The following is a 14,204-nucleotide window of genomic DNA, read 5'->3' on the forward strand; positions in this document are numbered from 1 at the left end:
TGATCTATTTGGAAGGGCGGGGTATAAATAAAATTTTATTATTATTATTATTATTATATATATACACACACACACACACACAAAGATGTGTGTGCAAGCATATACATACAGGATTACACTTTCAGCTGCTCCACAGTTTGTGTGTGTGTGTGTGTGTGTGTGTGTGTGTGTATATATATATATATATATATATGCGTGAGTGTGCATATGTATATGTATGTGTATATATACACACACACACACAGCTGTGTATGTACACATATAAATACGGCTTCACACTTTTGGCAGTAACACTATAAGTGTGTGTGTGTGTGTGTGTGTGTATATATGTGTGTATATATATATATATATATATATATATTATTAACCTTTATTTATAAAGCGCTGTAAATTTACACAGCGCTGTGCATACAATCTTTTTAATTGGACGGTTCCCTGCCTTCAGGCTATGTGTATATATATAAGTATGTATGTATGTATTTATGTGTGTGCATATATATATACATACATACACACACACACATATACAGATGGTGCATACCCCTTTCGTAAGTGGCTAAAGGCAGCAAATCTCGCGATATACCGTGCTAAACAGTGACCTTATTCTTCACCCCTGTAAGTTAAAAATGTTGCGCCCCGTTCAGAGCCCCACAGAGCATGTGCAAAGCTGCCAATGCGCATCGGCGAACACACATTGTATTGGGCTGGTGTGGTGATCCAATCTGCAGTGGCCTCGCTTTGCGTGAATATGCATTGGCCGATGCGCAAGACCTCGATCCGGAAGGCCGCCCAGGTGTGGATGAATGATGCGATATGACGCGAATACGAATCGGCAAAGCATATTCAGAGAGCGCGAGTGTGGATGAACGATGCGATATGACGCGAATACGAATCGGCCAATGCGAAATGACGCTCAAAAAGCCCCCATGTGGTAAGGTCCTTAGTGACCATGATATCTACCCTGGTGGTGCTGTGAGAAGTCAAGGGATTATTGGGGGAAAATCCACACGCAGATGAGAGAAATACAGTAGAAAGAAGAATGTTTAGACCCTAATTTTACCTACTAAGTATGGTGGTTAATGAGGATCTTTGTTAGAAATTTGGAAAACTAATTTTTATATGATCACAGCTGCTAAGAGTAGTGTATGCCGTTAAGTGGAAGTTAAAGGAAATGCCGGATATAAATATGTGGCCAGATAAGTTATACAAATATATGCAAATAGATAAATTAACTCAGTTGATAAGAAGGAATCCAATAGAGAATTTAAAAAAGAGACTGGCACCCACGTTTGAAATATATAGAAAAAAAATAAGGGGATAAGTTTTATTATAGGCCTGGCATAACAAATTTTGTTTTGGTTGGTTTGGGGGAAATAAGGAATACAATAAGATTTATATTGCTTTGTAGGGTGTACGGAATTGTTATGTAAAGATAAGAAGTATGATTTGAATATTACGAGGGTATGGGAGGATATGAAGAAGCTGGGAAGTTTTCTTTTTCATGTTGTCAGTCTGTATGAGTTTGAATGTTGTGTAATGTTTGATGTTGTGTGTAATGTTGTAATATTTTACTTATGCTTTATCTTTTTAAAAATACGAATAAAAGTGTGTGTGTGTGTGTGTGTGTGTGTGTGTGTGTGTGTAAAGGATTTCTTGTTGTCAGTAGCTGCCTTCCAGTCGGTTCCAACTCATGGTGACCCTGTGGATGAGACATCTCCAAGAATCCCTTTCCTCCACTGCCTTGCCCAGGTCCTGGAAGCCCTTGCCCATTACCCCCCCCCCCGCCCATGAGTCTATACATATGTTTTGTGGTCTTCTTGTCTTTCTTCCAGCCCCCACCTTTCCTAGCATTATTGTTTTTTCTAGTGATCCGTGTCTTCTCATGATTTGGCCAAAGTATGATAGTCTCCAACTTGATCATCATTGCTTCCAATGAGAGCCTTGGTCTGATCTATTACCTCCAGCTAATATATTTGACAAAGAGACTAGCATAATGAATTTTGTGCCTTTTGATTGTTCTAATAAGGGTGACACTACCATGTGAATTTTGAAATTTGTTTCACAGTCAACAACATGGCTATCCTATTTTATTTATTCAGGCAGGCTTTTAAATGTTTAATCATGACACATTTTTATTGTAATTTTTTTAAAAAAGGTTTTGATCTTTTGAACTGTCTTGGGCCTCTTTCTGGGAGAAAAGCAGCATAAACATGAAATAAATAAACAAACAACTTTTTAAAATTATTTTTTAAAGAATGTGAATGCATGAACTTAACTGATGAATAGGGGATTCCTAAATTAGGGGAAGTGGCCTGTCTATCTTTAGATTTTTTTTGCAGGTTGTTCCTTTCAACACATGATAATCTTAATTTGACTCCTGTTATTGTGCTTTGCCTGTTACTTACAACAGATAAATTCATACCCAGGCCTGATAGTATGGAGGCTTCCTAAGATACCCACTAGACTAGACTGCACTTTGTCTACAAAGCAGTGTAGGATAGAGATAGGTCCTGATCTTCTGAAGGATGTGCTTTGTTGCTGAAAATGGAGAGGGATTTTTTATTGCTGTTCTTTTATAGCTTTTTTGTTCCTACTCCCATCATAATGGTGGGTCAAATCTTGGTGTGCCCAAATTCAGTGTTTATATGTCCAGTGAACTGGGAACATTTTGACTAATTTATTTTAAAAATTAATATTTTAAGTGAGGTCATTTAGAATGAAAGCTCTGGGTCTTTACTTTAATATATTAAGGATAAAACATTGTAACCTCAAATCCTGATTATATATTATATGCTGGCTGTGTGCCGTAATAAATCAATTCATTCATTCATATTTTCAAAAGCTAATTTGTTCTGTACTAATCTGAATATGAGTGCTGAAGGGTGGTGGGCAAGTTCTGTGATTGATCTTCACTGATCCTTAAGGATGTATACAATTTGTTTATTGTGTAGAAATAAGGAACAGTATGCATAAATGAAACATCTGGAAGTAAATTTTATTATGGTTACAGAATGGAGAACTTTAAGGACTTGGAAAGTATCCTCCTTCAGCAGCCCTGGACTTCAGTTTGTTTTGCTGAATCCACTACACTGATGGTCAAGGCATGGTTTGGAGATGCAGGTTACGCCTTACTCCTCTCTGATCTCAGCAATATGTGGTATGAGACTGCAGATACTGAGGTGATACAGCAGAGGTCAAAGGTATGTGAAGAATTAAAGTTGTGAGATGTGCAAGGTAATTTTGCAGAGAGAAGGCATTCTTGATTGTCAGAAGCCTTATTTTGCAAATGTCCAGCAGTCTTGAAATCCCGAGTGCTATACTGTTTCTAGGCGCATCCTGTAAATCACTAGAAAAAAGTCTTCCACTCTATGCTGAAACTAAGCATTTTTTTAAAAAAAAAAAACCTGTGGTGTAGGCTATATGTGTGTGTTTAGTTTGCATTGTGGTATGATTTGGGTGTATGTGGACTTGGTACATTGCCAGAAGTGGCTAGAATGCTACCTCATAGGTGCTACTTGTATGGCTTCATTTCAGTCTGGCAATTACTTGAATAATGAATATGTCATTGGGGGAGTTGCAAATGTTAATTGCATTTTCCCAGGCACAACTATTGTATTCTGAGAGACTGGCAATGTGGTATTACTGCAACACAACTATTAGGGAATATTTGCTCTCTGTACAAATTACGTTTTGAAAAGTTAGACTTTTTGTTCTGGTTTCATTCTGTCCTTTTAAATATGTTTTTAATTCTTCCCCATTCTAATAGTGTGGCAAAACAGAAACAAACAGGAGACAAATTATTCTTAGACCTACAAAAATTTGTGGAAATGCTTTTTGGAGCTTCTGTACTACGTGGCTGTGTACATATATCCCAGTAATAACTGTGGTGGCCAGAGAGAAGAGGTGGTGGAAATACTTTTGTCCATTTGTTATTGGGGGACGACTTCCCATTCCTGCAGTGGATATGTATTGTTTGTGTGTTGTTCTTTTACCCAGGAGCTAAACAAGAGATTGACAGCACATGTGTCCTCCTTCCTGAACCACCTGAACACTCTGATATGTCCCCTTCTGGAAGGGGAAAAGAACAGTTCTACCTCCTTTTCCTGCCAACTAAGCTCCAGCATGCTGACTCTCCATGTGAAAAGTGAACTGTCAGGATTGCCTTTCTACTGGGACTTTCACTGTTTGGCTGTGCCTCTTGAAATGGTGAGCTGAAAAAGAATAGTCATGGATTGAGGAGAAGAAGGGTGGTGTGTCAGTGGCTAACCAGCATGGATAATTATACGGGACTGAGAGAGCTATAGCCCCAGACATCTCAAAGTTTAATGTTTCCTCACCCATGAGTTATAGCTTGGTTTCTGGATTCCATAGGTAAGGATGGGATACTGATTTTTGACTGGCAGAAGATAGATGCTTGGTAGGATTTACCTGGAATTGGATGTGTTTAAAGCGTAGCCTGGGAATACATATAGCTGACTGAAGCATCTGCAAAAGTTAACTAAGGGCTGAGACAGATAGGCGAAGAAAAGCCACCCCAGCTTGCTGCACCGCGTTACCGCAGCAATCAAATGGCGTGGTACAGCTGCACAGCAAAAAAGGAGCTGCCTAGAGCGGCTCCTTTTTTGTGCCATCATAAGGGCTTCAAGGCAGCCCTATAACGGCGCTTCCTGTGGAAGACATGTGGGCGCTCAGATGCCCACACATCACAGACACGCTCCCTGTGTGGGCGGTGCCATGCAATTATGGTACCGCCCACACATAGTAGGGCTCAGAACCGTGCAGTTGGTGCGCAGTCTGGGGCTCTACTATTGCCACCAGGACATTGCTGCCTGGCGGTGTGTACCGGGCCTAAGATGAATAGAAAAAGTCCCTTTTTCATCATAGCCAATCCAGTCTGAGACCGCTTTAACTGCCCTGGCTCAGTGCTTAGGGAATCCTGGGAACTATAATTTGTTGTGGCACCAGAGCTTTTTGACACAGAAGGTTAAATGTCTCACAAAACTACAATTCCTGGAATTCTCTAGCGTTGAGCCAGGGCAATTAAAGTGGTCTCAGACTACATTATTTCTGCAGTGTGTTTTGGACCTGTGGTAGTTTATTGAGATATTTAATATCAGCTTACTCTTAATTGGAAGATATGATTAGAGCTATGTACTTGTGATGACACAAGCTACCAAAGGCAGATACTTAGAGCAGAACATAGGGGCTTGACAGACGGGTGGCTAAACGCCTCCCCTTTTAGTCCCGGATCGTTGCCGTGGCAACCACACACTGCGACAACGACCCACTCCCTCTCGAGAGCAAAATCCCTGCTGAATCCCCCTCTGAATCCCAGCCTTGAGTCAGTAATGAGCTGGATGAGGAAAAACAAACTCAAGCTGAATCCAGAGAAAACGGAAGAACTTGCCATAGGTTCCTTAGGTCCGGGGAGGGAAATTTGTCCACTACTCCTTGATGGGGGTCACACTTCCCCTGAAGGATGAAGTTCGTATTTTGGGAGTACTTCTGGATCCGTCTCTACGTTTGTCATCTCAAGTGGATGTGACGGCCAGAAGTGCTTGGTACCAACTTCAGTTGATACGCCAACCGCGACCCTACCTCAACCAAAAAGACCTTGAAGCTGTAGTGCATGCTCTGGTAATCTCTCATCTTGATTTCTGCAATGCACTCTACATGGGGCTACCCTTGTATCAAGTTTGGAAGCTTCAACTAGTGCAAAATGCGGCAGCCAGGTTGGTCACTAGTTCTTCGAGACCTGACCATATAACACCTATCTTGAAAGATCTACACTGGCTCCCAATTAGCTTCCGGGCACAGTACAAGGTGTTGGTCATTACCTTTAAAGCCCTACATGGCTTGGGTCCGGGTTACTTACAGGAACGCATCTCCCTATATAATCCGCCCCGCACTCTTAGAACAAGTGAGAAGAATTTGTTGGAGATACCAGCATTCAAACGTGTTCCTACTTCCCTAAAGGCATTCAGTATAGCTGTCCCTGGACTTTGGAATGGACTCCCAGAGGAGACCCGCCTTGTTACATCCTTAGAAACCTTCAAGAAGGCGGTAAAGACAGAGCTCTTTCGCCACGTTTATCCTCCTGACCTCCTATGAGACCACTAGTATGGAACGAGACCAGCTGCTCCCGTGATTGATTGTTGTTAATGTTTTCAGGTTTTTATGTTTTTATGTTCTTATGCTTTTATTCTTTTAACTGTGGTTTTAATGGTGCAGTAACTAATGCTGCAATATTGTAATTGTAATTTTAACCGTGTTGTGATCCCGCTTGGATCCATCGAGAGAGGCGGGAAGATAGAAATAAAATTTATTATTATTATTATTTTATTATTAAAAAGAAACAGCTCTAAGCAGCTTCCTGGAAGGAGTGCTATAATGGTGCCGCCCATGCTTTGTAATGGTGTGCCCCGTGTGGATGGGTGCGTGCCATAATGGTGCACGTGCAGCAGAACCCGGGCTCTGAGCATGTAAATGCCCCGTCCTAGTTCATCCCTAGTCTGCAGTCAGGCTGTCACAAAGTGCTGGTCTGTACTGCCTCATAGTTCTTAGTGCAATGAGAGGCTAAAGCTGATGTATATATTCCAAATATTTTCAAGTCACCTGTTGAAATTAAGTTCTCCCAAGGTGGCTCAAATCAAATATAATCCCAAAGGCTCTAAGGCTTGCTTATTACCTAGAAAGTGGTGACTTTGTGATGTTTTAGGACCAGCTTTGGTGAAATGGGTAGATAAATAAGTCTACAGTCTTGTAGTTTTGCTGACTTGCTACAATTTTGTCAAGTATACAGCAGAGGGCACCACATACCCAGGTAATGGTGTGCACTGACTCAAACAGGCTGTGCTGTGTCACTAGAATTATGTTTATTACTTGAATCCAGTGACAAAAAGTGAAATATGCGGCAAACTTTTCTAAGATAAAATAGCGTTCTAGACTTGTCCTGTTTCACTTTAAAGAACACTGGCATTTGATAGTTAATGATTCCAGAATTTAGACAGTCAGGAGAAACCAGTATTGTATGAACAGAAGTTTTTTTTGTGCAGTGGGACCTTTTGCCTTGTTATTATTATTAGAAATCTGCTCTAGATGGTTCCCTATTCTCCTGTTATCCGAGGTTATCCAAGAGACTGGGGGTGCAATTGCCTCTTCCCCCAGATTGTGCTGATAAAGCAAATTCCACCAGCAGGAGAATGCAATGGGATACTCCCTTTGCCTAGGTATTATTTAACATTATCTGTTGTTTGTCAAGTGTTTTCTGGGTTTTTTTACCTACCCTGGTGAACTAAGGTCCAAAACACATTGCAGAAACAATCCAGTTTGAGACCGCTTTAACTGCGCTGACTGAATGCTAAGGAATTCTGGGAACTGTAGTTTTGTGAGACATTTAGCTTTTTCTGTCAGAGAGCTCGGCTGCCACAATAAACTGAAATTCCCAGGATTCCCTAGCATTCAGTCAGGGCAGTTAAAGCGGTCTCAAACTGGATTGTTTCTGCAATGTGTTTTGGATCTAAGTTTTTAAGCTAAGCATGGGCACTTGCTGGTGTTATGCTGGGAAACAGGAGAATTTCATCTATATGAGTTACAGCTTGGATTGGATAAAGCTGCATGGGTAGATTGATTGAGGCCCCTCATATCTGTTTGCTTCCTTGTCTGTTATACTGTGGTCCCTAAACTTTAGGATCAGTTATGTATATATGTCTCTTCTTTTAGAGTGTCAAACTAGGCTTTATGTACAGTAAGCAAGTTATGCTTCAAGAGCACTTAGGATAGCTTTGGTTGGATATTTGGTTTAAGGAATTTATTAATTTAGTTATTCAATTTATACCCCACTTTTCTCCTAGTATGGGATCCAAGGAATATGGTCATTGCCTGATTTGCTCTAACTAAAGGTCCATCTCCTTGTCTGCATCACAAACATCACAGGAAAGAGGGCAGTCCTAGAAAATGTGTGTCAATTCAAAGCTTGTTTCTACAAATTAGTGCAGTTGGGAAGATCATAGCTGCTATTTCCTTCTTATGACTAAGTTATTCACCCACATTTCAGCAATTTTGGGGTGTTCTTATGGCCAGATGTGAAACTGATTCCCTTCTTATGTAGCTGATTTTTTGCATGGATTCATATTTCACCAAAAAACTTGTGCTGAAGTGACAGTTGACTGAAAAATATTGGCAGGGGGACGTTTGCTGGGATGCTTCTTTTTCAATATCACATGCATCTTTCCTCTCCTTGCCACCTAATTAACATTTGGATACAGAGATGCCAAGAAGTCATCTGTAGATGAATGAATGAATGAATGAATGAATTGAAAATGTGGGTTTGGCTGAAGTTTGTAAATTGGGCTGTGTAGAATTATAGTTTACTTAACTTCATGTAATGATTTTTAGCTATTCTGTAGCAGGAATAGAGCACTGCTAGCTTGCAGAGCTGAGCCAACCTGTGGCACCTTTTGATTTAATGTATGGTCTCTCCCCTCTGAGCCCTCACCCTCCTTTATATCTACTGGTCTTACCAAAATAATTTTAAAAAATCTCTCTATGAACAAATAAAAGATTCCCTCCCACAAAGCCTAATTAGTCTATGGAATGGGGAGAGTTTTCTAAGGGGTGGTGGGGGAAGAAGTTAACCTTTTCATCCAGCATGCTGCCACCCTCAAGTCTGCTTCCTCCACAGCAGTTTGACACTAAAAAAATTGAATGACTTGCTTAAGGCAAGCCAATGTCACAATGACTCTTCTGCATCTAAGTCAAGCACTTTCTAAACAAAATCAGTTTCATAGTACCTAGGGCTGCATCTGCACTGCAGAAATAATTCAGTTTGACACCACTTTAACTGGCTCAATGCTATGGAATTCTGGGAATGGTAGTTTGTTGTGGTACCAGAGCTCTTTGACAGAGAAGGCTAAATATCTCGCAGAACTATGAATCCCAGAATTTCATAGCATGGAGCCACAGCAGTTGAAGTGGTCCTTCACATCTGTAGTTGAAGTACGGCTTCCATAATCTACAGATAGCATGCTTTCTAGATATGATGACAGGTGTAGGCTAAACACATCTGGAAGGTACTGTGCTGAAGAAAACTGAACCCAAATGTTTACAGCACACTATGTATGGCCAGTGTTTTGATCAATTTCTGAGTTTGTTTGCTTTCATTGAAGGTGGATTATCTTTCTTTTGTTGAATTTGAGTCAGGGCTAGCTATAATTCCTGAATCAGCAGAAGTATTTTGCAACTCCCTTAGTCTACAATTTGTATGTGAAGCTTGGGAGTGCATAGAGGAGACAGGCCCTCATGTAGTCAGCTTTTGACAGCAAAGTTTTACCTTTGATTTTAGTGTTTTTCTGGCTTACTTATACTATCCTTTCTCAATCAACATCTTGGAAGTGCTAGGACAGGAAAGACCATACCTTTATTTGTTGTAGGAGGAACCTGAAACCTGGTACTAACCTTTTTAAAAACAAGTCTGTGCTGACAGTTGTGTTGTAGAGCCCTCTGCTGGCAGATGACAAAAATAGTAAGTTCCTAGACTGCTCTGAACAGTAGCTTTACACCAGGCAGCATCCCAAGTGGGGATATGGCACATGAGAACGATGCTTCTTCCTGCCTGCTTTATGCCTTTGTCAGGTTTTACATCACTGCCTGTTTGAAGGTGCTGGATTGAAGGCAATGTGTGACTTCCGTGGTACTTTTGATATCTTTGAGGTCAGTTTAAGTACTAGTGCCAGGCCCACTGCTATTACTGATAGTTGATTCTTGTCTTCCTTTCTGTACCTTATGACAGATGTCTCAACACCTTGTGCGGCCCTTGATGGCAATGAGCTTGGTGTTGCAGTGTCAAGCGCGGGAGCTGGCATCGTTGCTATACCAGAAGGATGCAGAGATTGAAGATTATCGGGAAAGCGGGGCTGTTCTCAGCAGAGGTGAGGTGCTTCAGGACACAAGCTTCCTTCTTTCCTTCCTGAAGCCTGGCCCTGAGTGTGCAACTGGCCCTCAGCCAGTCTAATCTGGGTTTTTTACACAGTTGCTGCAGACTAGTTAACCAGACGTGTTGGGGTCAATTGCTTCTGGAGTGGAAAGTGCTGGACACTGACCAGTAGCTGAAGTACTTGGGGCCTAGCCAAAGGGTTCTTTCCTTTCCTTTGAGTATTTGGCTGCAACCCATGGAGCTGGGCCAGTGCCAGCTTCAAATGGAGCTTGAATGGAGGCAGGCTGCTCTTTCTCTTGTGAGGAAGTTCAGAAAGCAATTGGGGGTCCTGTCTCATTTCCTTTGCCACACCATAAAATTGCAGCCAAACGCATGAGCCTACCTGCTGGATCTAAATGTCATTCCTACTTGTTACAGTCAGAGAACAGAAGGATCCAGGCTAGATAATATAATAAATATAATAATAATATTTATTTATAGATATGGATTGGTGAAGTTGCTTAGATAGGGCAGAACTTGGAACAATTTCTTTTTGGAGTGAAACTAACAGAATTCACCAACTTCTGTTGTAGTAGTAGTACAACAGCATTTCCAAGTTGTGGATCATGGATTAATTCTTGAAGAACAGGGCAGCAGTCTCATATTTTCATCTGCCAAACCACACAGCATATTGTCACGTCTTGCTGAATTCCTCCTTTCCCTGACCACAGTTTCTAATGGCTGGGAAGTGTCCCAGGGTTTCTTCCTTGGTAAAGTATGGCCCTTGCCCAGTTCCTCCAAGCAGTTGCTAGCCACTGTTGTCAGTCATTGTTCAACCTAGAGATATTGTAGCTGCCACCTGTGGAAGGGGCTTTTGCTGTGTTCCAAGTTTCTATTTGAGGCCACTCATTGTTTTCAGAGAGGAAACAGCAAGCCACTTTGGAAACCTTGGGCCTGAATAAGGTTGTTTGCAGCTCATCTCTCTCTCTCTCTCTCTCTCTCTCTGGCTTTTCTTCGCGAACGAAGATTCAGGATGGACTCATCCTACTCTTTCTACAAGCGCGTTGATGACTAAAAAGGCCAATCCGAGATAAATAAGTCCGGTTGCAGAAAGCACAGCAGAAAGTCTCCTTGGGTGATGGAGCTCATACATTACCATGATTATATCTTTCTGGCCAGGTTTCCGACTCAGACTTTCTGCTTGAAACTTATTTTGTACAGGTGGCCTGAGATTCCACTTTCCTTTTTAGATGATTGTTTAGAAGCAAGATCCTTCCCTCTGAGTCAAGGCCTGACCTGATTGATCCATGTTTGCATTCACACATGCACATAGTTTTGTGGAAGTATGACTTTCCATAGTTGGATGCATTGCATTTATTAAACTTATATATGTATAACTTGTCATGCCTTGATTCTCCATTAGTCTAAAACGACAAGCTATCTGGGGTAGAAAAACCACTGCTCAGTAAATTGTTCCTTTCTACCCAGAAGGGAGCTCTGCTTCCTTAGATTGGAAGAGATAAAGAGTTGGCCTCAGTTTTTCTATAGAGTGCCGGTTTCCAGTGCCGGTTTCCAGCAACCAGAGTAAAGTGCTCTGTTCTTAGATATCTAATTGTTGTGAATTACATGACACGATCCTTCAGTACATCTTGTTTTTATATGTCCTGGGATATAGACTGTCTTTGATTACAGGAACAAAAGTGAGTGTTTTAAGAAGTTGTTAGACTGTAACTCCCAGCATCTCTTACTATTGGCTATGCTGCCTAAGGCTGAGGGGAGCTGCAATCTAAATAACAGTGGATGCCCACATGTTCCTCTTCTCTAACCTATAGGCTGGAGTTTGGTCTGTGAATGATCCCCAACCTGGACCCTTTAGTTCAGAACTATTTGGTTGGAGACCATATGTGCAGCATCAAACATGCTGATGTTCTTACTAACAAATTTAGTTGTATCAATGTGTACTCCAAGGGAGTCACCCCTTGCCCATTCTAGGACTGTGATCTAAATCCCCATGGGCATGAGGGCTGAGAAGGTTGATTAATCTTCTGTGTGTTTAGGTGGGAGTTCTTGAGCCATCTTGCCACAGGGGAGGCATAATGTTATAGCAGTGATTCCAAAAACTTGGTCCTCCAGATATTTTGGATTTCAGCTCTCAGACCTCCTGACTGGTGACCAAGCTGTCTGGGCCTTCTGGGATCTGAAATCCAAAACATCTGAAGGACCAAAGTTTGGGAATCACTGTGTTATAGGGACTGAACAAGAAGGTGGCACACAAAGGCTTGCACACCTTGCTAGAAGGAAGGCTTCTGACTCCACTCTCCTTCATGCTTCTCTTGCAGAACGTCTCAAAACAGAACCTTTTAAGGAAGAATCTTTCCTGCAGACATTTCAGAATCAGGTAGGAGAATGTTTCATTCAGTCTTCATTTTTTAGGATAAGGCCTCTCGCAAATAATTTGGAATGTTATAGTTTCATGTGCTATTGTGAGCTCTCACTGTGTAGAGTGCAGTGCAAGGTTCTCTGAGTTTGTTTTTTGTTTCAGTTGGTTCTCTTTTGTCCTGTGCAATAATGCCAGTAGTTATTATGACTTGTGGTTATACAGTATGTGGATGAGTATGGGTGTGGTTGTACTAAAGGGGGCTTTGTTTATATTAATGTTAAGAGGTGCAGTTACTTAACATAAGCTTGTGTGATAGTGTCTTTCTACACTGTTCTAGAGTCATGCTATGAAGGAACGGTTAATGTACCATTGTTGTGTGGTGCTGGATTAACATAATGTATGATTGTGTGTCATGGATTTTGAATTAGCATTAGTGAGAACTAATTTAAGACATATTTCTCCTGAAGATGTATGAGGTAAAACAATGGCTAGATATTCTCTGTCCCCAGGGAATCATAGGGGCTCTAGTTGTATGAAGGAGAACTAGGATCTCTAAGAATTCTTAGCACCAGCAACAAATTGTAATGCCTAAGATTTTTGGGGGTAAGTTATGACAGTTAAATTGGTGTCAAACTGATACAAGTTAGAGGTTTGCCCTGATTAATAGTCTCTGCATAACAGATAAAGCATTTGCAAAGTGTTTCCCCTCTTACCTACCAGTGCTAATATTGAAGCTTCTGGGTTCCCTGGTGCTATAAAATCGTCGTGCCTTTATCATCTTTTCTGTTCTTGATAAAGTAGATGTTAAAACTGTTCAGCAGCCAGAGCAGGAATCCAGAACACTCCTTATTGTTTTTATGGACCGTACTCTGTGGCAGGTCTTCCTTTCATTCTCTTGTGTCATTTGGCATTTTTCTTCCTGGTAATAATTATGCCCCCACCCACCCTTCTTATCTCTGTATTTCTTGTTTTCCTTCCTCTTCTGTTTTTAGTTAAAATAACCAAGACATCAGGTCCAGGTGAATGCCAGCATATTAGTTAGGCGGACATTAGTGATTTTGAAGGTTGTTGTTCTTCAGTGCTGTGCTTTTAGGCTATGTTCAGATTCTAGCAGCCCTCACACATTTTTGTTAGTAATGTTAGGAACTGCTTTCAGAAAATGTCCATGATACTGCTTAGTGCTGCATCTAGGCAAGGCCTGTACAAGAGCTTGTGACCTACCAGGTTGAGCACAGGCCACTAAACATGTATGGTATGATTCAACCAAGGTTTTGTATCTCATGTTTTTGCTGCCTACATAGTAGGCTGCATGGATCACAAAATGGACAGCATTATGTAGAATGTAACTCTTAGATAAATTATTTGCATATCCCTATGAACAAATGATTTGGCCTATGACAGCTGAGTAACCTGCTTCCCATAGCTGTAGCTTAGTGACATGCTTTACATGCAAAACGGATCCTAGGTCTAATTCACATTCTCTCCAGGGAATGCTTCTTGCCCATAGCTCTGGAGAGCCATTACCAGTCAGTGTTCTAGTGAGGTAAATGGGCAGTTTCACTTAGTATCAAGCATCTTCCTATACAGAAGTATAGACATTAAGACTGCAGATTACTAAATTCTCAACCTGAGCTAAGCTTTTGTCACAAAGCCGCTGACATTTCTGAAAGCAGATATGTTCTAAGAATGACTTGCACAAGTAGTGGGCAAACTGTGCTAAAGAATTGAAGATCAGTAGTTCAGTGCTAGATTGCTAGGCAGTGATGAGCTTCTGATAGCTGGGGATATGACAAATCAAAGACAGTTTGAGAACAGAAAGAAAGTTTAGGAACACCTTAGAATCTGGGGGTATAATTGCCTTTCAAAAGGCAGTGTGACTAAGAAAGAGCTTTCATGCACGTGAAAGATTAC

At 41.2% G+C, this 14,204-nt stretch overlaps 1 protein-coding gene across 4 annotated transcripts in view; it reads left to right on the forward strand.

The window, feature by feature from the left end:
• Positions 1-3,011: 3,011 nt before the first annotated feature.
• The window catches only part of NHEJ1 (non-homologous end joining factor 1), a 138,076-nt gene continuing 126,883 nt past the window's right edge, over positions 3,012-14,204 (forward strand). For all 4 annotated transcript variants that reach the window (XR_006101345.1, XM_042444974.1, XM_042444982.1 and 1 more), the window contains exons 1-4: positions 3,012-3,200; positions 3,997-4,206; positions 9,791-9,929; positions 12,253-12,311. Coding sequence is in view for 3 of the 4 variants with exons in the window: in XM_042444974.1 (XP_042300908.1) it covers positions 3,012-3,200; positions 3,997-4,206; positions 9,791-9,929; positions 12,253-12,311 (597 nt within the window). In the remaining variant the exon portion in view is untranslated. The remainder of the gene's footprint in view (positions 3,201-3,996; positions 4,207-9,790; positions 9,930-12,252; positions 12,312-14,204) is intronic.

This window comes from Sceloporus undulatus, chromosome 1, assembly GCF_019175285.1.
Source record: "Sceloporus undulatus isolate JIND9_A2432 ecotype Alabama chromosome 1, SceUnd_v1.1, whole genome shotgun sequence".
Taxonomy (NCBI): Eukaryota; Metazoa; Chordata; class Lepidosauria; order Squamata; family Phrynosomatidae; genus Sceloporus; species Sceloporus undulatus.